At 40.6% G+C, this 22,539-nt stretch overlaps 1 protein-coding gene across 3 annotated transcripts in view; it reads left to right on the plus strand.

Moving 5' to 3' along the window:
- Positions 1-6,664: 6,664 nt before the first annotated feature.
- tns3.2 (tensin 3, tandem duplicate 2) overlaps positions 6,665-22,539 on the plus strand; it is a 46,523-nt gene continuing 30,648 nt past the window's right edge. For all 3 annotated transcript variants that reach the window (XM_077594746.1, XM_077594745.1, XM_077594747.1), the window contains exons 1-8: positions 6,665-6,968; positions 12,259-12,415; positions 12,557-12,981; positions 17,776-17,859; positions 17,949-18,080; positions 18,571-18,666; positions 20,547-20,624; positions 20,767-20,844. In XM_077594746.1, coding sequence (XP_077450872.1) covers positions 6,953-6,968; positions 12,259-12,415; positions 12,557-12,981; positions 17,776-17,859; positions 17,949-18,080; positions 18,571-18,666; positions 20,547-20,624; positions 20,767-20,844 — 1,066 coding nt within the window. In that variant the 5' untranslated portion in view covers positions 6,665-6,952. The remainder of the gene's footprint in view (positions 6,969-12,258; positions 12,416-12,556; positions 12,982-17,775; positions 17,860-17,948; positions 18,081-18,570; positions 18,667-20,546; positions 20,625-20,766; positions 20,845-22,539) is intronic.

Below are 22,539 nucleotides of genomic sequence, written 5' to 3' on the forward strand. Positions count from 1 at the left end.
TATAAATAAATAAGCGTGTTGCTGATGTGTACATATATATATATACATATATATATATATATATATATATATATATATATATATATATATATTTATATATATATACATACACATACATATATAAGCACATATACATACATACACATACATATATAAGCACATATATACATACATACACATACATATATAAGCACATATATACATACATACACATACATATATAAGCACATATATACATACATACTCACATATATAAGCACATATATACATACATACACATACATATATAAGCACATATATACATACATACACATAGATGTACATGCAACCTACGGTTTAGAAGATGAGATGAGAACGGGGAGATAAAGTGTTCTATAATGCATCATTCCTTGGGCATTTTGACAAAAAGCAATACTGTAGGCTGAAAAACTGATGCTTGCTAGATGTCTAATAATAGTATGTTTTGATAAAGCAAGACCACTGCTGACAGGATGTTAACGCACATCCTGTTCTGGGAGGAGATGGATGATATGATCTTTTGTTGCAGGCACATCCGGGCAGTTCAGAGATTTGAAATTATTGTCCGAAATTGTCTAATTTGAGAACAGCAAATGACAAAATAGAGCTGCACGTGATCTGTACAGTATTTTTCACCAGAAAAATTGTATGTTTTGTTCATAACAGGGGACCTTTTTGGTGAACAGAGCCCAAAAAATACCAAATATTTCAAATGTGATTTCACAAGAACCAACCAGAGTGAACTCACAGGATACACCTTGGCAGAATAGCTCTATATATTAATCCACAATTATATTTAATTCCTTGCAAGAGGTTAACATCAAGATTTAACCACCCTGACAAGCAAGACAGGCTCAATCATATCACACCTCTAGCAACACTCACGCAATAAAACATCGTGTTGCCACTGTGGCCCCACCATTACATTTGCGACACTACAATATTCGGTGTTTTGTTGCCAGCTTGTCTGAGTCAATTTTGTGAGATTTTTGTGAACTTGTCACCCGGGAGCTAGAGGGTGGTCGTGCTTGCTTTTTTAAGAGCAGTTGCTGAATTATGATTGAATCTAATCTTGAGAAAACAACATTGAAAGCCATGCATTGTTACTTGTTACTTATTACATTTAATTCTCAATTGCGCAGTGGCTCAACCTGTTTCACTAAAGGAGGGGGTTCTCACTGTCCAGCTTGTGTAGGGGCCCCAGTTTTCAAGCGTAAAGGTGGGCAAGGTGAGGTTGGAAAAACAATGATACGTGAATGCCCAAGTCTGATGGCCTTTTAAAAAGGGGCCCATTGATACATATTGCACCTGGGCTCTATTTACATTTGTTTTCCCAATAATGTAGGCAGTACAGTAATACCTTGTCATACGAGTGCCCCAACATATGAGAAATTTGAGATTCGAGGAAAATTCTGAGCCAATATTTGCTTGGAGATACGAGACAAATTTGAGATACGAGCATACGAGACACGAGTACGCGAGAGGCTGCTTATGATAACAGCACACCGTCTTTCTCGCCGCATCTCTATGAGCACTGGGTGTACAGTTTTCATTTGTACGTGTTTTTTGCGTTAATCAGTGCAGAATTAAGGGGAAAAACAATGGGTCCTAAGCAAGCAATGAAGGGCAGTGAGAAGAAAAAGTGTATGATGACAATCGATATTAAGCACGAAATAATCGAAAAACATGAGAGTTGTGGACGCGGGACTGTGCTGGCTCGCCAATATGAGAGAAGTCCTTCGACAATATGTACCATCCTTAAGCAGAAGGATGCTATAAAGGATATCAAGCCTTCCAAAGGACTAACCAAAATTTCCAAGCTGCGCAGTAAAATTCACAACGAGATGGAGAGCCTTCTTTTTATATGATTAAAAGATAAACAGTTAGCGTGACCGGGTCAATAATATGCAAAAATGCCAGCGGAATCTACATGGACTTGAAAGCAAAGCAAGCATCTGAAAAAGACACCAGCAACAAAGCAAGACATGGCTGGTTCGATAACTTTTAAAAACTAACTGGACGAAACGAACACTCCACAAGTTCCACCTCGAAAGCCGCGGTTGAATACATTACCATCTTTGCCTCGGTTATTGGACAAGAAGGTTTAAATTTAGTGTAATGTAAGATTAAAACGTATTTTAAAGTTCATTTAAGTTAAATTTATAGTTTATTATATGTGTAAGATATGCTGACTCACTATTTGCAATTGCTTGTTAGTAATGCATCAGTTTGGTGTGAGTAATTAAAAATAAGAAAAGTAAGTGAGTTTTTTCACGTTTTATGCAAGACACGGTCCCGGAACGCATTTACCTTGTATCTCAAGGTTTTTACTATAGTATGTACAAGTAGTTGTACATACTATAGTATGTACATTTCTGAAATCACCGATCTGCTTAGAAGAAAAAAATGCTTCATTCAGATAGATAATTACTTCCTTTAAAGCACGATGGCTTCTTGGGATGGTTTCGGAAAGACAGATTTCTGATTTGAGTTATCGCCTGATCATGTTACGTGATTTCTGTATCACAAGGGACCTGAAAGAGGCTTGTTTTTTAAATGTAATTTAATATTCCAGTGTTTTATTGGCTTGCTTTTTATTTATGGGTGTGCTATTCTTGACTACTACTTTTTATATATACACACCACATATACCGTATTTTCACGACTTTAAGGCGCACTTAAAAGTCTTAAATTTTCTCCAAAATACACAGGGCGCCTTATAATCCAGTGCGCCTTATATATGGACCAATATTAAAATTGTTATCACGATAAAATACAATAAATCAGTCGATAGGGTACACCATCCACTACAGGTATCACAACTACGGTAAGAAGCCTGCGACTTCATTTCCCCCCATGCGCGGTTCATGCTGGGACATGTAGTTCTTTGTCAATACACCCATTATGACGGCGAGCACACTAATTTGGTGCTTGCCGTCATTCCAGGTGGATTGAAAAAAGAACTCCAGCCGCTAGATTGGCGTCAACAGAGCATTCAAAGCTAGACTGCGAACTATCTCTCTCTCTCTCTCTCTCTCTCTCTCTCTCTCTCTATATATATATATATATATATATATATATATATATATATATATATATATATATATATATATATATATATATATATATATATATATATATATATATACCATATTGAGCCGCAACAGCTCTCGCAACTACGGCAAGCAGCCCCCGACTATTTTCCCCGTAGAAAAAGTAGTGCGCAGTGACTGCTGGGCTATATAGTTCTTTTGTCAACCAATTGACAGCGGCCGTCCTTTACTAGGGTGGATTTACAAAAGAACTCCTGCTGCTAGATTTTGGCGCCAACAGAGCATTCAGAGCTAGACTGTGAACTATATATATAAATATATTATATATGGATCAATATTGAGTCGTAACAACTCTCGCAACTATGGCAAGCAGCCCCCAACTCTATTTTCGGTGCGCGGTGAATGCTGAGATATATAAAACGGTGTTTCATTTCGGTTGAGCTCGATCTAGCACATTAATTCTATGCTCGCCGTCATTCCCAGTGGAAGTCTCAACTGTGGTCCAAGCTTTCAGGAAGGCAGAAATTACTGACTCGATTAATGACAACTTTGGTGAGACGGAGACGTGTGTGTTGGATGCCGCATTCACCCACGTGTTCAACATGAGTTATTATGCTATTGCTGTGTCACAAAAATACTAATACTTTAACCTCGGAGAAAATAAAAATAAACTGTCATGTTGGGAGTGAATGGAGTTGTCAGAAAGCTGATTTGTAATCTATTAATAACGTTTGGCTGACCTATCTGACTGTTTTGTTGACATTCCCTTTAGCGCAGCACCATCTAGTGGTTGCATATAGTAACCGCAGCCTCTACTGTAGACCCGTATAATGTGGTGCGGTAGACCAGTGTAATGCGGAGCGGTGCACCTTATATATGGAAAAAAAATAAAATATGTCATTCATTGAGGGTGCACCTTATAATGCAGTGCCCCTTATAGTCGAAAATACGGTAGATATGTATATATGTATATATACACATACAAATACCGTATTTACTCGCATATAAGCCGCATTTGTCAGACAAAAATGATGACCATAACAAGACAACATGCACGAAACTGCAAGGTGACAACGCCATAACACCATAACGGCATGACGGCATGACACCATGACGCCATGACGCCATGACGCCATGACGCCATGACGCCATGACACCATGGCACCATGATGCAAGACAATGCGGCTGATACGGTCATTTATTTCAAAATAGGGAAAAGATAAACAGATAAAAGGCTAAACAAAATTTATTTTGACGTCTATGAATGAAATTCGTAAAAACGTACCTTGCATAAAACGTGAAAAAACTCACTTGTGCCCCTCATTGCTTGCTTGGGGCGTGGCCATCTTACCTATGGCGCCGCCGTCTTACCTAATTAAACGTGCTCTGACTGCCCAGACGCGAGTAGCCTTGATATAGTTAAGGCATCTGATTGAAGGTCCTGCGGTTGAAATATCAGCCTTGATACCTGCGCAATGTGTACATATCTCATGCTATTATTGCATCCACCCACAGAGATGGTGAAAAGTAGACTGCTATGGACACACCTCCTGTATATACCACTCGTGTAAATTCTCTTGAATTGAGGTTTAGCTGCATGATTGTACATTTGTAATTTGGAAATAAAACAAAATTCCACTTAGATTTTTTGTTTGTTTTATTTCTTGTTCAAAAGTGACAACTATTGCAGTAATATGAACCATCGAAAGAATCTAGATATTTTGACATTAGAAGCAATGGGCTGCCACAACATCTTAAACTTCTGAGGAGAAAATTGTCATTTCTGTCAAAAAGTATCAGGTTCTCATCAAGATAGAATTGTTTCTTTTTTTATTTTTTATTTATATTTTTTATTTACAATGACAGGCATATTAACTTCCTTATGATATTGACCCTAATAATGTGCTTTCGATTCATACAGCAGTGGCGGGCCGTGAAGTTCAAACCAACGCCTTCAGTACCATGTCTCAATCAATCCATCCAACCCTCAAAAACTATTTTATGGCTATAAAACCTTTACTGCAGCTACAGCTGCGACACATAAAAACAGCATGCATTTCTTAATGATTTCCAGCTTTTCTTGAAAAGTCCTTCTTGAAAATGGCTTTGACAGTAAATCTGCAAACAAATCTATTTCTTCTCCTCCTTCAGCCATCGCGGGTTGACAAAACCGCTATTAAATCAACACGACAATATAATCGCCCCAGATACAGTTTGGTAGCTATGGCTAAGCCACTCTATCACTAGCCAATCATAGTTGGTGAAATGACGTATCCCTACGCCTGTGAGAAGGCCTTGATGTCGCCAACTCGAAATCTGATTGGTTAAAGCAACAGTTTTATCGACGCTTGTTTTATGCAGTAGAGCCTGCAGAACTAATTGGTTAGATGCTTAAATATGAAAACACATATCTGGAAGCAGCGCAACCAAGGGAAAAGCAATGAAAGGAAGCTGACAGGCAATTTGGAATTATTTATATTATTAGTATTCATGGACAAAACATAATTAACATCAGTCTGTGATTCAAATATGTTTTAGGCCAGCAGAAAAGGCCTTGCAGGCCCTGACGGTCCACCACTGTCATACAGTATCTTAGAAATACCACGTGCGATGATTTTTCTTAAGATTTTCCCTTCAAAGTGACACATTTGTGCTCTCTAATAAAACCGTGGATATGGAGGTGAAAATTGTGAATCAGGTGGCGGCTTATACATGAGAAATTGTAAAATTCAACATTTTTAAGACAATTTTAACGGTGTGTGGCTTATACGCACAGGCGGCTTGTACGCGAGTAAATATGGTAAATTTTGTTAATTATTCACAAACATCTATGATAGAGCATTATCATTATATTATTTGATTGCTCATACTAGTTCATTAGCCAAACCTACATTTGGAAATATTTGTTTCTTTATCATGAAATGCTGAATAGAAATTATGTGGAAAAATCACAGAAATATTCGCTCAAACAAATGTACTTCCATTACCATTGTTCCTACCATCACCAAAGAAATGCAACTTTTAATCCCTTTGTTTCCCCCCAACATTTTGTGGTTGGTTTGGGAGAAGCTCAGCCAGATGGATACTCGCAGTGCTCCATTTCAGTTTATGTCCTGCGTGACATTGGTTTAACATAAGGCACATGTGCACACTGCGACATCTGTGAATGTAAAACAGTTCATCCAGCAGCTTGATTGAGAAATGTATGTGCTTAGATCTGATACGTCAGGAGACATGACCACTGTGTGTCGGCATGCCTTTGTCTCAGTATTTGTAGTGAACGGAAAGCAGTAGTAGGCACACATGCCCTAACAGAGAGGCCATAGAAGTCCCATTATGACCCCATCCACCAACAACACTCTCTTTTCTCTCTGTTGCCCATAAATGGTTGCATGTAACCTTTGAACCCCCCAGCCTCCCACCGTTACCCCACTCACCCCATGTAATTCATTCTGGTTGGGGAAAATGCTCACTATGTCTGAGAATGAACAATGCTCAATGGTCAGTGAGAGGAAGAGGGTGGAAGGGAGGTGGGCTTTAGTCTTCTAAGGCTGTTCGCCCACCCCTCGATTATGTCCCTTCCTCCCTGGAAACACAGAAGTTTAGCAGTGTCACAACAAGTAGGAACAAACAGAGAGCAGCTCATTTTTCCGTTTGTGAGATGAAGAAATTGTCAATGGCGATGTCAAGATCCAGCCCTGACAAAGAGCCTGAATGAGACAGGGTGAAGTTTCTTTAAGTGTTTTGAAGAGACCAGTTAGAGAAGAATGTGTGGTGGTAGTGAGTGATACATTTCCACTGGAAGCTAGAATGTACACCTCAGCAAAGCATAAAGAGGCAAAGATTTGCAGACAAACAGGAAACCTGGATAATGTCACATCATGACTGCATCTCTTGGTATGTACGTGCTCGTAAGTCAGAGATTCTAGTTGCTATCATTTCCTTCCTAATAGGCCTTTCTTCCAGCTCCTTAATACTCATGTTTGTGTAGTATTCATTAGTGAATGTGTGAAAAGCAAAGTTTTCAACTTTTAATTTGACACAAAAGTGCTATTCATTCTTCTAAGGCTTTGCTAAATGATATATTTGGGATTGATTTTGAAATACTTGACACACTTAGATGTGCGTTATGTATTTAAACTTCATTTTGTGTTTTTCCTTTATTAAACAAAATAATCAAATTGATACCAATTACCATTGTAATGTCGACCTTTTTAACCATCTTCCCCTTTTCTCACATGTCCTGTCACCTTTTAAAAGGTTTCTTATCTTTTCAGTGTTTTATTTCTCATTTTCTCCTCAGCTTTCTATAACTTGGCTTGCTCTATGCTAAGCAGGTGGGCCAACAAAGCTGGCTGTCTATACGACAAGAGAGGAAAGTAGAATCTGATTTACACATGCCCACTAGAATTCTTTGTTGGGATACTTGGCGCTACAGAGAAGCTTGATTGACTTTAACTGAGTTCATACCATCAAAAACTGATCACACTCACAATGCAGACTCCTAGGAGAGAGATTGGTCCAACACAAACTCAGGAGTAGGAATACAAATGAACAAAAAAACATTTTTATTAAACAGAAAGTACAACAAAAGTAGCACGACCGAGTCGGCAAGTAAACTAAAGAGAAAGCACAAACGGCTAGGAAAAGTGAAAACTAAGGTACCGTGAGATTTATGCAGGTAATGAAGTATAAGCAAAAAGAGCATGACAAAGTAACAAAATAATTACAACTACAAATACAACCGCAGAAAGGCAAGTGAACTCAGGAGGAATGTTGAGTGAAGTGGTGAGCAAGGCAATAGTCCAACAGCTATTTCTTGTGACAGGAGTCCTTATATATTGTTCAGGGTTGCCCACTCAGCTAACCCAGGTTCTGGAAAACAGGAAGAAAACTGATAGCAGAACGCATACATGACAATACTGCGACCCTTCTTCACTCCCTGGCTTCACTACATCGCAGATTTTTTCCTGAGGGATATATTTTTTAAATTCATTTAAAAATGTCTAAATCTATGGTGAAACTCGCAAGCGGAAGACAGATGAAAAATGGCGGTGAAAATTGACAGAAGTCAGGGCAGCGCTTCATCTCTCAGTGCCGGAGAAGGTATCTACAAAAGAGGGAGAATGGGGGCACGTAATATCATATATACACTGCCTAGATGCATTGCGTCTTGCCATTTCCTCTTTTGTTGAGAGTGAATTTTGCATCGTTCACTTCACCTCTGGAAAAAAGACTATTTTCTTGAGTCGCCGTTGAAAATGCTTGGCAAATATTGTTGTTCCTTGATATGCTAAAGGAGTAGCACGCAATTGCGGCACAAATGAATCTACACTCCTGCGCGCAGGAGCGGGACGCCGGGAGGGGCGCGCAGGAGTGGGGCGTTGGGAAGCGAACACAGGTACGGGGCACTGGGACAGGAACACGGGAACGGGGCGCCAGCCATGCCCACTCTGTCATACACATGGGACTAGCTGTTACAATACGCAGCAGAAGGAGCAACACCTCAATGCCGCTGGAAATTCGGAGGTGGACAAAAGTGCTGGGAGAAGAAGCGACGCTTCAGACCAACCATTCCATCATGGGATAAGATGGAAGAGCTGTCGGTGCTTACCAGGCCGGAAACGTAGTCGAGGGGTTCTACTCTGCTAGTGTTGATTCTTCAGCTCCATACTACTGAGGAACTGTGCGGATAAGCTTGGAAGAGTGACTGCATATTCTCTACCTCGGTCACAGTCTGCAGAAGTTCTCCATCTTGTGGAAGACTTCTTGTGTGTGGTTTCAGTTTTATCCAACTCTACAACATCTTTTTCTTGAGTCTGTAGCCGTTTTTGCTACCGCAACCAAGATGGCGCCGCTCAAGTGGCAGCTGGTGACGGTAGCTCTGTCCGCTCTTGCTCGTTTTGTGTTTTTGCTGCTTTTCTGTCTTAATGATTTGATTTGGCGATTCTGATGATACCATATACTTTGCTTTGTACTTTGTGCTTCTGCTTTGTTGTTCTGCGGCCTTTGTAACTGTATTGTCTAACTTGTAACTATGTGTAACTATGCCTGTATCTGCATTCTTACCCTCTTGCTACTGTCACAATTAAATTTCCCGAACACGGGATGAATAAAGTTATCCAATCCAGAACACGGGAATGGGGCGCTGGGACGGGAACACATGGGTGGGTAGCCGGAAGAGGGGTACCCGGACATTTCGTCGACGGACATTTCGTCGACGGACACTTCGTCCCCGGACGTTTCGTCGAACGGACGCTTCATCATCGAACAGACATTTCGTCGCCAGACATTTTGTCGACGGACACTTCGCCGCCGGACATTCGTCGAACAGACATTTCGTCGCCGGACATTTCGTCGATGGACACTTCATCGCCAGACAGTTCGCCTAACCTTAACCACTAACCTTAACCACTATTAAAGAAGACAAAGGGAATTCACATATTCTTTATTAAAGAAAATAAAACAGCAAAAACCCTCTCGACAACACAAACACTTTAACATTTGGGCGTGTGCAAGTACTAGATGCGCTCGTCTCTAAACACTACACACGAAACGGTTCCTACGTTAAACGGTTCTTACGTTGAGCGCTCAATTTTTAAAATAAAAGGCAATAAATACCGTTGAACGTAGGAATCATTTCGTGCGTAGTGTGTTTAGAGACGAGCACATCTAGTACTTGCACACGCCCAAATGTTAATGTGTTTGTGTTGTTGAGTGAGTTTTTGCTGTTTTATTTTCTTTAATAAAGAATGTCAATTTCTTTTGTCTTCTTTAATAGTGGTTAAGGTTAGTGGTTAAGGTTAGGCGAACTGTCTGGCGACGGAGTGTCCATCGACGAAATGTCCGGTCACGGGAACGGGAACACATGGGCGACTAGCCGGAACAGGAACACATGGGCGGCTAGCCGGAACAGGGACACGGGAATGGGGCGCCAGAATGGGAACACGGGAAAGGGGCGCCAGAATGGGAACGCGGGAAAGGGGCGCCGGAACAGGGACACATCGGCGGATAGCCAGATTGGCGACACAACGGCGGCTAGCCGGAATGGGAACACGAGGGTGGCAAGCTGGAACGGGAAGACGTGGGTGGCTAGCCGGAACGGGAACATGTGGGCGGCTAGCCGGAACGGGAACGTGGGAGCAGGGCGCCGGAATGGGAGCACGGGAACGGGACGCCAGAATGGGGACACATGGGCGGCAAGCCAGAACAGGTCCACATGGGTGGCTAGTTGGTGACGGTGAGCGAGAGGCTAGCCAAACGGGGGAGCCGACTCTGGGTGCTCAAACATCCAGCCACTCCTCCTTCCTTTCTACCTATCGCCCCCTCCGGGAGGACGGCGTAGCATGACCATCGCCCTCCCCCATGACACGGGGAAAGTCACGCCGCTGTGTTTCCCCCCCAAAAAGCAAATTCCCGGTAGTCAGGGGCGGTGTTCAACACTCCTACCTGACACGCCCCGCCGGCCACCATGCGGAGGTCCATTGTTAATGGCCAAACAGGAAACCAGGTAGGGTTCCATGGAAGTCGCGTCCCGGGAATGTTTTGGGGGAAACTTGTCCAAAAGGTGCCAACACCAGGGCGTACTCCTCACAAATTCTCTGAACGTTAGCCGGGAGCTTCCCGCTGGATGAATTGTTGGTCGGATCGCACTGTTACATCTTTGCCGACTTCAAGCATGCAAGCGTAGAGTGGATCCAAATGCAGGAAAGCAGGCAATGGACGAGGATGGAGTGCTCAAACAAAACTTTAATTCTTTAGGCAGAAGGGGTTTCACAAAACTTATCAAAGACTTTGAAATCAAATAACAAAATCAAACCTAACGTGGAACGACATGGGGCAACGAGGAACTTGGATCATGGAACATGGAAACAAAGCCTTTGGGCACGAGTTGGGGTACACCCTGAATTGGTGCCCAGCCAATTGCAGGGCATGATTACAGTATTGATACATTTATTAGTTTGTGATGTAGAATGTGTAAAAAATGGGGTTTGCCTTTAACTATGCATGGACGTGTAACTACCAAGAAGATCACACAGCTGCCAGTGTGTAAAATAAGGAATTGTGACATTGAGAGAATAATTCCAAACCAATTAAAGGGATTTAACCTCCCCTGAAAGAGAAGGAAACAACTTGTGTAGTACGTACAGTAGGGGCCTACAGGGTCAAAAATTTGAGTGCTATTTAACGCAAACAAAATATTATAATAATTTATAGAGATAAAAGCTTCTGAGAGGGTTTTCATGAATGCTCTCAAATATAGGAATCCATTAAAGATATGTGATTATTTTTAGCTACTCAATGTGAGTCGATGTAGTGTCAGTTTTCAGTTGAAACAAGGTTTGTTTTAAAAGCACTCCTGGGATATAAGTGTTGGGGGCCTACAGGTGGAGGTGGGGTAGTTGTCTGAACAAGGAGCCCTTTAACTCCTTGCAGTGACTCACGGCACTTCAGGCTGCTTGTGGCCTCAGGAGTCTTGCCTTCGTGTCTCCTGCATGACACACGTTGTTGTATGAATGTCAAGACGCTATATGACAATGTTTAAGCTTTGTTGCCACCATCTACGTCTCTTGGGTTATGTCATTGTGAAGTGTGTGCGATTTATTTTTGTTCTATTCAGCAAAACTAACTATTTTGATTATTAAACTGCTTTGACCACCCGATGGGGTAGTGGTTCTTCCACCTGACATTGGTGTAGGCAGTCTGGGTTTGATTCCCACTCAGTGGCAGTGTGAGTGGTTGTCTGTCTCTCTGTTTGACCTATGACTGACTGGCAACCAGTTTTGGGTGTAGTCTGCCTATCGCCCACAGAGAGTTGGGTAAGGCTCCAGAAACCCCTGCAACCCTTTCGAGGATGAGCAGTATGGAAGATGAATGAATGAACTGCTTTGATAGTTTTAGATATTAATGTTTGTACTGACTTCCTTCGTTGAATTCGAATTAAAACAATCTTCAAGAAGATAAGTACTATAGATGAATGAACTCTAATATAATATATATTCTACCTATAGAATCACATCTGCTGCTGTAAATAAGGTTTAATTACACTGCCCATACCATTCCACAGTAGCCTAATTTAGTCTTATTAATAGCTTTAGACCCCTCCCCTACCACACACACACACACACACACGCACACAAACATAAAACAAATATGACCATGGCTATCTTATATTTTTTTTGTCTAGATTCCCAAAGTTTTCTGGATAGTGCAAACATTACCGGCAGCTCTATCGACAGAGACCTGTTCAGATCAAGCGTGTCTGTGAGCTCTCCTTCCTGTCCACGGATATTTGGTTCCATGTGTTCTGTGTCATCAAGCAGCCCCCACTCACACATTGACAGGTACACATATATACACTTGAATAACAAGGTTCAAATGTTGCCTGGCTAGCAATACTCAAATACAAAAGCAGTGATTGTAATTGTTACTCATTGTTTAGAAAATTTCCTTTCATTTCAAACCTCCTTCAATGTCCTGTGCAGATGCACACCACCTCCTGTATGGCACCAGATATCTACTCAACCCTCAACTCCTATCAAGCTCAGCGCTCCTAATGCCCACAGTTCACCTCAACAGGCACTTAAAGGGCTGGAAGTGTGCTTAGGGATCCACATGGAGACCAATAGCACAGATTTATCCTTGTTGACAGAAAATGGCCACCTAGAGCACCGGCTGTTGGAGGCCATGGGTGACCTCAGTATCCTGGACATTGACGGGGAGGGGGAATGCCCTCTATTCTTGCGTGAAAAGAGACAAGTGAGTGAAAGCGTTGACCTTGGCTCCAGCTTACCTTCTCGGAGTGGGTTTTGCGGTCTTAACAATGAGAGTAGTCTCAGCCTTTCTTTCTCTTCACTGACCCCGGACCTTGCCTTCAGAGGTTTAGTCAGGACCCCATCTCTTGGAGCAGGTACAAATACAATTTTGGCTACTGACTTTGGCAATATTTATTATTATTGTTATTATTTTTACGGATGTACTGTATTGCCCCGAATACAAGACAATCTTGATTTTAAGACGACCACTCTAAAGTGTGAAAAAATACTCTTTTAACACCAAATTAAATTTTTATACAGAAAATAATTAGAGTACATCTGAAACAAACAATTATAACAATAATTTCGAGAGAAAAGGCATGTCATTTAAATCATGCAAAAGCTGTCACATCTTATTATCTGAACATTTAAATGTGTAAACTAAAGTGCAATCACATTTGTTAATGAATGGCTTCTGGTTTTTGACGTGTAAATTAACCAATCTACTGTGATAAAACAACATTGCAATGACTGCATTAACCATCAGTATATTTTCTAGACCCTGAATTTAAGACGATTGACACTTTTTCAGTCTTATTTAAATGAAAAAAAACTGTGTTATATTCGGGCCAATACGGTAGTATTTTATTTTCTGGTTCATAAAACACAAGTAAGGGAATATGACACAAATAAAAAAATAATAATGGTCAAAACTCTCAGAATGAAAGTGACTGATGAGCTGAGAATGTCGCAGGCGCAGGTGTATCTTTTCACTGAAATATTTAATACAGTCGTATCTCTACTGACAAAATTAATTGGTTCCAGAACTTTTTTTCTACTTGAAAATTTCGAAAGTAGAGCAATACTTTATATGTAAATTCTCTCATTTGTTCCACGGTCCTAACACAACTGCCAACTAAACACTTTCCAATTGGTCAAAGTGTCCCAATTTTGTATGAAAGCTGTGAGAAACACAAAAATGAGGGAAAATTATCAGAAAATGATTTATTAATGTCTTAAAATAAATAACAAGCAGACAAAATCTATCCGTGTTGAAGCATGATATACGCACGCGCATTTCCCTGACCCGACGGTGTGAGAAAGCCGTCCACTTTGTAGTACACTTTAAACTTTTACGTGTGCCCTATGTGTGTGTGAAAATATGTGCCGCATTGCATTTTTACTGTTTTTATCGCTTAATAAGGAAAATTGCAATCAATAATAAGGGGAGCATTTAGCCGAGGTCGACAGGGCCCTTTCACATGCGTCCTTCTCAGAAAGCCGTCAACTTTGTAGTACATTTTATACTTTTATAGTGAGGACAAGCAAAGGGGCCCAGACCGGGCGCAATAAGTGCTTGACTTCTCTGAAAATTAACAGTGTTGTTTACATTGATGAATACAATCACGGCGTAAAAAAAGTTTTTGAAGTTCCAAGTGTTTATCACCAACGGCAGTGACGTTTGTCCAAACGTTGGAAAACATCTCATCTCATTTTCTGAACCACTTTATCCTCATTAGGGTCGTGGGGGGTGCTGGAGCCAGAGGCGGGGGACACCCTGAATCAGTGGCCAGCGGATCGCAGCGCACAAGGAGACAGACAACCGTGCACACACCCATACCTAGGGGCAATTTAGAGTGTCCAATCAGCCTACCATGCATGTTTTTGGAATGTGGGAGGAAACCGGAGTACCCGGAAGAAACCCACGCGACAGGGAGAACATGCAAACTCCACACAGATGGATGTGACCTGGATTTGAACCCAGGACCCCAGAGCTGTGAGGTCGACGTGCTAATCACTCGCGCCACCGGGCCGCCCCGTTCGAAAACATATTAAAGTGAAATATATGAACTGTAGCTCTCTCATGACAGTAGACACAGGTAAGTTCTTAGACGGGCGTTTATTGCTGTTTGTCAAAAGTCACCAACATGCATTCCGTGTTTCATCAGCAACTTCGTGAGAACTGTAATTTTCAGAAACGAATACTTCTCGTAACTTGAAAATTTCGTAAGTAGAGGTGTACTTTATATGTAAATTCTCTAATTTGTTCCGCGGTCCTGACGCAACTACCAACTAAACCCTTCAAAATTGGTCAGTGTCCCAATTTTGTATGAAAGATGTGAAGAAACACAAAAATGAGAGAAAATTAAAACGAAATGATTTGTTAATGTCTTAAAATAAATGAAGCATGTGAAAATGTGCCCTGCGCCACTGAAATATCTCCCTCTGCAGCCGTTGTAGATGTAATGTCCGCCAGATGCCGGCAAGAGCCTGTTCTACCAGGGCCGAAAGCCGTCCAATTTGTAGTACATTTTATACTTTTACATGTGCCCTATATGTGTGTGTGAAAATATTTGTCACGTTGCATTTGTAGTTTTTAATCGCTTAATAAAGGGAATTCAAAATAAAATTATGAATAAGGAAATGAATCTACTTTTTGGGGGATTTCGTAATTTGGATCTTTTTCGTATCTCGAGTCACTCATTTGTATATAAAAAATTTCGTAACCTGAAACTTTCGTACCTAGAGGCATTCGTAAGTAGAGGTATGACTGTATAATGTCAAATAAATACCTCTTGGCTGCTTGTCATAAAAGTATTGAAAATTCTTATAAAGCTGCACGTAGTTCTGTCGCCTAACTTTCCTCATGTGGATCCATCACCTCGCTGTCACCGAATGCGTGCTACGAACGTGCTTATCAACAAATCTGTCCCAACGGAACCAAAATATGAAACAATAGTTCCACATGAAATTGAACGCTTTAGAAGCTCACTCCACCATATACTCCTGTCTCACAACAACCCTCCATTTTCTTTAACCCATTGTCTGTTTTAACGTATTTATGCTAGGGGAAGCTGTGGCCGAGTGCCTCGCCCTGAACCGCAGCCTTCGATGGGCGAAATTGTGTCGCGGGGGCTGGCGATGGCCCGTGTGGTCAGTAATACTGACGCTGACAAGTTAGTTGGTCGATGTGCACCAAAACGGATTTGGAATAAATGCGACACTCTGCAATACACGAGGAATTCAACGAGAAGGCAGCCGAAGAGGAAGCAGCCACCATTGCAACAGCGCAAATCAGAAAAAACGGGGGAGAAACAAATTATCTGACTTCATGGAAAAACATCCTGAACAAACTCTCAAAGGACCGTGAGTAAATGCAACGCTTGGCAATCCACGAGGAATTCAACGAGAAGGCAGATGGGGAGGAAGCAGCCACCATCGCAACAGCACAAATCTGAAAAAAAAAACGGAGAAACGAACTTTCCGTTTTCGTGGAAAAATCATCCTGAAAAAGTGTTCTCAAGTCGTGCCCACTTTGACGACGTTTGTCTGGTGCATTTTAGAAACATTATTATAAGTCGTCAAAGGCAATCGTCTTTGTATAGTTTTTTTTCAAAAATGTTTGTCAACCAGCACTGCAGAAGCAGGTAAGAACCAGTAGTAACTTATAAAATGGGTGTAAAATTACATTTCAAAGAAATTATAAAACGTTAATGCTTGTTGTTGATTAATGATGATTGAATTCTTAATGCTGTGTTTATTAAATGTGTGTTCATGTTTGTGTACTTTCTCTATGTTGCATCACAGTAGCTTTCTCTTGTTCCCATGTGTTTTAACACGGGTTTGTGTAAACACTTGTTATTCCTTTTGTGACATTAATAAGTAATTTTATGATAATTTTCTCTCATTTTTGTGGTTCTCACATCTTTCTCACAAATTGGGACATGTTGACCATGTTTAAAGGGTCTAGTTGTGAGGATCGTGGAACGAATCAGAGAATTTACATATAAAATACACCTCTACTTACGAAATTTTTAAGTTACGAAAAAGTTCTGGAACCAATTCATTTCGTTAGTAGAGGTATGACTGAGGTGTGACCAGTGTGGTCTTCTCACAATATTACTCTATATTACCAGGTACGAAGCCATGTTTGCACAATCGCCCCCTGTCCATAAAGCCCACCAACAATCCTTATTGGAAGTGGAAAAAGTGATTTAAAAAAAAAACTGGTGCCAAAATTAAAAAAATCGAGCACGGTAACATCGTAGAGCCGTACATTTGCAATTGTTTGTTCAAAACCGCATTCAAATCGGATGTACGGTGTGGTCTCCATTTTGTCCGACGTTAACGGACAAACACTAACGCACACACACATTCTCAGAAATAGTAATATGATAGATCATGCGGTTCAGAAAATAAATGAATGAATATTGATTCATTCATTCAACGTATGCCCTATGTGCCCCATGTGTGTATGTGTAAATATGTACCGTGTTGCATTTGTACCGTTTTTATCGATTAATAAGGGGAATTGCAATCAATAATCAGGGGAACATTTAGCCGAGGTTCACTGGTATGTAAGAGAGAATCTTAAAACATGGATAGTGGTTGTTGTGAGACAGCCAATAAGAGCCCAGTAGAATGTAGCGAGGTTCTAAAGCAGGGGTCCCCAAACCGGTCCTCAAGGGCCGGTGTGGGTGCAGGTTTTTGTTCCAACCGGTCTAGCATAAACAGTTTGACCAATGAGATTTCAGCAGAAAACAAGAAGCACCTGACTGCAATCCACTGATTGCACTTGTAGGACACCAGATTGGTGAAAAGGTGTCCTCTTTATGGGTTGGAATGAAAACCCGCACCCACTGCGGCCCTTTGTGGAATAGTTTGGAGACCACTGTTCTAAAGTGATAATCAATGCATCCTCGACAATATTTTCAAAATAAAATAACGGATAAGGAAATACATCTACTTTTTGGGGGATTTTGTAACTTGGATCTTTTTTGTATCTCAAGGCTCTCATTTGCATATAAAAAGCTTTCGTAACCTGAAAATTTCGTAACTAGAGGTATTCGTAAGTAGAGGTTTGACTGTATGTAATAAAAATTGACATGTTGATTTACACCAGATAAAACAACAACTGTTGTCATTTAACTTTCACTTTTATTTTTTAGAGTTTGCCAGTAAGCAGGACACTGTAAAATTTGTTCAAGACACTTCTAAGTTTTGGTATAAGCCTGACATTTCCAGAGATCAAGGTAAATCCAGTCTCAGCTCCAACCCATGTACAGGATTTCTGCACTAGTTTAACTGTTGTTGTATCTTTGTGCCCCGCTACTCATTCTAGCTATTGCAGTGCTAAAGGATAGAGAACCAGGCTCTTTTATAGTCAGAGACAGTCATTCATTTCGTGGGGCTTATGGATTGGCAATGAAAGTGGCAACTCCCCCTCCATCTGTGTTGCATCAAAGTAGAAAAGGTAGGTATAAAATGAAAAATGCGAATATACACTATCAATTTCAGTTGTTTAATGTGATATTGACGGTAACATCACTCAATGCAAATGGACTTGTATAGGCTGTACTGCAGAGGTGGGCAAACCAAACGGTACTCGAGCGCCGCTGTGGGTGCAGGTTTTGTTTCCAGCCGATCAAACAGAGACACTTTAGCCAATGAAATTTCTGCAGAAAACAAGAAGCACTTGACTCGAATCCACTGATTGCACCAGATTGGTGAAAAGGTGTCCGTCCTCTTTATTGGTTGGAATGAAAATCCGCAACCACCGTGGCCCCTTGTGGAATAGTTTGCCCACCCCTGCTGTACTGTATATACATTAATAAATATACAAAGTCTTGAAAATTTAACAAAAACATAATTTGGTTATTCTTGGAGCGTGTTCAAAATCTAAATGTTTAAATATGTGCCAATGCTTTTTTGTGACTGTAAATTGGCATGATGTGTCGTTGTAGTTGGAGATGCATCCAATGAGCTCGTGAGACATTTTCTCGTAGAGTGTACACTGAAAGGAGTCTGCCTCAAAGGCTGCCCTGATGAGCCATTCTTTGGTGAGAATAGCCTTGCTGGATCTTCTTCCATCAATTGATTACATTATCTGATCTTTCCATAAACATGAAGTATCAGACACTGACATGAAAATAGCTATGCAATATAAATGGTCCAAAAAGGTGATTTTACTTTTCTTGTGTTGTACTGTATGCCTATGTAAAAGCATTCCTGAGGAAGATAAAATAAGTACTATTTCAGTTGAAAATGCAATGAAAATGTCTTTACAGTAATAACTTGAGATACGAGTTTAATGCATTCTGGGACCGAGTTCGTATATAAATTTACTCGCATCTCAAATCAATGTTTCCCATATGAAATAACTAAATACAAATTAATCCATTCCTATCCTCTGAAAAAAACACCTAAAAATAGGGTATTACAATGGAAAACATGATTTTAATTGTTCTAATTCACCACCTACGCTCACAAAGTAACAAATACCATCGAGTGGATATAATCTGCAATAAAATGTGACATTGTGTATTGTACTGTATGGAGTTCTTACCGTCGAGACATACAGAAGCGGCTAATGGCGGTTTGTGCGGCGGAGGAGGAGAGAGATTTGATGGCAACACGTACGGTTTGCTACACTTTTGTGACACTACGTAACATAACATAAACTAACTTAAATGAACTTTGCTTACTATACACACACACTGAATTTTTGCACAATGGATGTAACATTGTTGCGCTATAACCGAGGCAAAGGTGTTAGCGTATTCCGCCACGGCTTTTGAATCGGAAGTAGCTGTTTCCTCTTGCCTCAGAACCGAGTGTATACCCCGGTTGTTTTTTAAAGTTATCAAAGCAAACAGGACTCACTTTGAAGGTTTGCCCTTTATCAGCTGCTTGCTTTACTTTCAAGTCCTTGTTGTCACGTTAGGCAATCTAGGACGTGGAATGGAGTGCTCTAACAAAAACTTTAATAACTAAGGCAGGAATCTTCAGAAAATAACAAGGAGTTAGAATGAAATAACAAAACCAAACCTGACATGGAAAGACATAGGCAAACGAGGAACTTGGAACATGGCATAGGTACATTGAGTAATCGTAGAGAAATCAGGGTAAAGCAGGGGTTGATGAGACAGTTAAGAACACCTGAGTAACTCAAAAGCGAGCAAGCTGGGGATACACCAGGGCAGGAGAAATGACAGGTGAACACAATGGGCAATCACTCGGACCGGATACACAGGGAAAAAAATCATAACAAAATCAACCAAATCCCCAACTAAACCTAACACTCGTAGATTCCCGTAACTGTTTTTCGTTTATCCAGATTAAAAGAAGCCCCCCGCCCCGTGGTGAATATCACATCGCAGCTTGAAAAGGATCACGTAGCGGCCGCATCGTATTGTCTTATGTCAAATTTGTCTCGTATCTCAGGGCAAACATTTCCTCGTAATTTTCCTCATATCTCAAATTTCTTGTATGTTGGGACACTCGTATGTCAAGGTATTACTGTACTTGAGTATTGTCCACGGGAAAACAGAATTTAGTTTAATTTAATGAGGCTCACAAGCTTCCCCTACTGGTCGTTTACTACTATTTATTAAAGGAATTCAACTTTTTCCTCACCACATAGTGGTCTAGAGAGATTGCGTGCAGGCTCGGGCTCGATTCCCGCTGGTGGCGGTATGATTGTGAGTGTGGATCGTCGTTTGTCTCTCTGTGTGCCTTAAGGATGACTGGCGACCAGTCTAGGGTAGAGTTTGCCTTTTGCCCCAAGTCAGTACAGTTAGGCTCCAGCAACGCCCACAACCCATTTGAGGATGCGCAGTATGGAAAATGTATGAATGAATGAACTTTTTCCTCTGTCTCTTGATGGATTACTTTTTGTTCCGTTGTCTAATTCCTCGTTGACTTTGGATTTTTCTGTCAGGGAGCCTGACTGCTTTGGTGTGTCAGCACTCTATCACTCCTCTTGCTCTGCCCTGCAAACTCATTCTGCCTGACAGAGGTAAGATGTGTGGTGTGCTAAATTAATCACTGAAGAATAAAAAACTTTAGAAGACCATTATTTCCATTAAACTTTTTCATTGCGACCACACAATAAATATTCCCACCATTTAGATCTTTTGTGATTTTATTGTTTCTGACAGACCCGTTGGAGGAAATGAGTCACTCTCTTGCAAAGACAGCAACAAATTCAGCTGCTGAACTACTAAAGCAAGGCGCAGGTAAAGAAAAAAAAAGTAGCGGCCACTAAATGGGTCTGATCCTTGACTATGATTGTGGCTTAACTAGTTACACCGTTAATGTGATGAAGCTGCAGGATCAGATGCCTGCTCTATCTTGATTAACACACCTATAATCAAACTGAGACTAAGAATTTTGAAAGAGTGCGCTGTGGCGTATTTATTTATTTAGTCATTTATTCTCTAATTTATTTAAATAGAGTGGTCCTTTAATTTAGAAAGAATTTCTCTCACTGGGTGTGTTGAGGTGGATCATCTAGGGAGTTGCAAAAAAATAAGGAAATTTTCAAATGTTTATTTCATTGTTTATTGGAACATTCTTCATAATCCATTCATCCATTCATTGCTTTTTTAATATAAGTACACCAGCAAAGCATAGTGAAAGGAAGAAACCCTTCATGCTTTCTTGTTAAAGAGCCGAGCACAAAAATCAGTGCATTGACTTACCTGACTTGATCACCTACAACTTACAGTCCAGTGTGACCTCAATTTGAACAAATTCAGTTTTCTTCTAAATATCTGTGTGGGTGCGGCTTATAGCGAGGTGTAGTTTGCAGTGAGTACAGTAATCCCTCGAATATTGCGTATAATGTAGATCAGACATGGCTGCGATAATCGAAACACCGCGAAGTACGATCACCCCTATTATGTGTACCATTCTACTGTAATCCCTCAAATATTGCAGATAATGTAGACCAGACATGGCCGCGATAATCGAAAAACCGCGAAGTAGGATCACCACTATTATTACTACATACCATACATGTTTTCGCGCCTATACGAAAATGCAAGTACAATTATCAAGAAGGGTATTTATTAAATATCACAATTACAGGCATACAAAAAGACCATAAAATATTAATACTTAAATATAATCTATAAATAAAAAAATATAAATACTTAAAGGACTGTACTCAGAGTGAAAATAGTTTCTCTCTGTTTGATTTAAATAATAATAATAATAATTTAAACAGGTTATATGGAGCATTAGTCCAAGTCCCTTTCTTCAGATTCGAGAAGCATTGGATGATTAATGGAACCTTCAGGAGGCGCCGTAGGGGCAGCAGGAGGAAGTTGTTTCTGCGAGAGGTTTTCGGCGCACAAGGAACATGGCAAGCGCCGTTTCTTTTCTTGTACAAATATTGCTGTTGTTGTTGTCTTGACACTGTCTAGACCAAAGGGTGTCAAACATACGGCCCGCGGGCCGGAACCGGCCCCCAAGGAGGTTCGATCAGGCCCGCAGGATAATTTGAAAGTGGAAAAAATGCATAAAAGACATGGAATTACTATTTTTAATTCGCTGCAATTCATGGATTATCCGCTAAGGGGCGCACTCTTTCCATCAGAGTAGAAGACAAGCCGCATCACTGAGACAGACTGAAAACAGAAAATCAGTATGTATTGAATGTGTATGTATGTTTCATGTATGAAGTTTACAGATTTACAGGACAGGCGAACACTTTCTTCATTACACATTTAAAATCACTCTCCTTAGTTTGTAAGGTGCACGCAGGGATTACATTTAGATTTTATATGCGTATGTGTAAGTGGTTTAAAAATTCCTTTCTTTAAAAGTCTCATTTAATCTTAAAGTGCATTACTATATTTTTCAGTACCAATTAAAGTTTTGTGCCTTTGTACAATCAGTGGGATCAGTTGCAATGCATATTTGTGAAT

The sequence above is a fragment of the Stigmatopora argus genome, chromosome 24 (assembly GCF_051989625.1).
Source record: "Stigmatopora argus isolate UIUO_Sarg chromosome 24, RoL_Sarg_1.0, whole genome shotgun sequence".
NCBI classification, from domain to species: domain Eukaryota; kingdom Metazoa; phylum Chordata; class Actinopteri; order Syngnathiformes; family Syngnathidae; genus Stigmatopora; species Stigmatopora argus.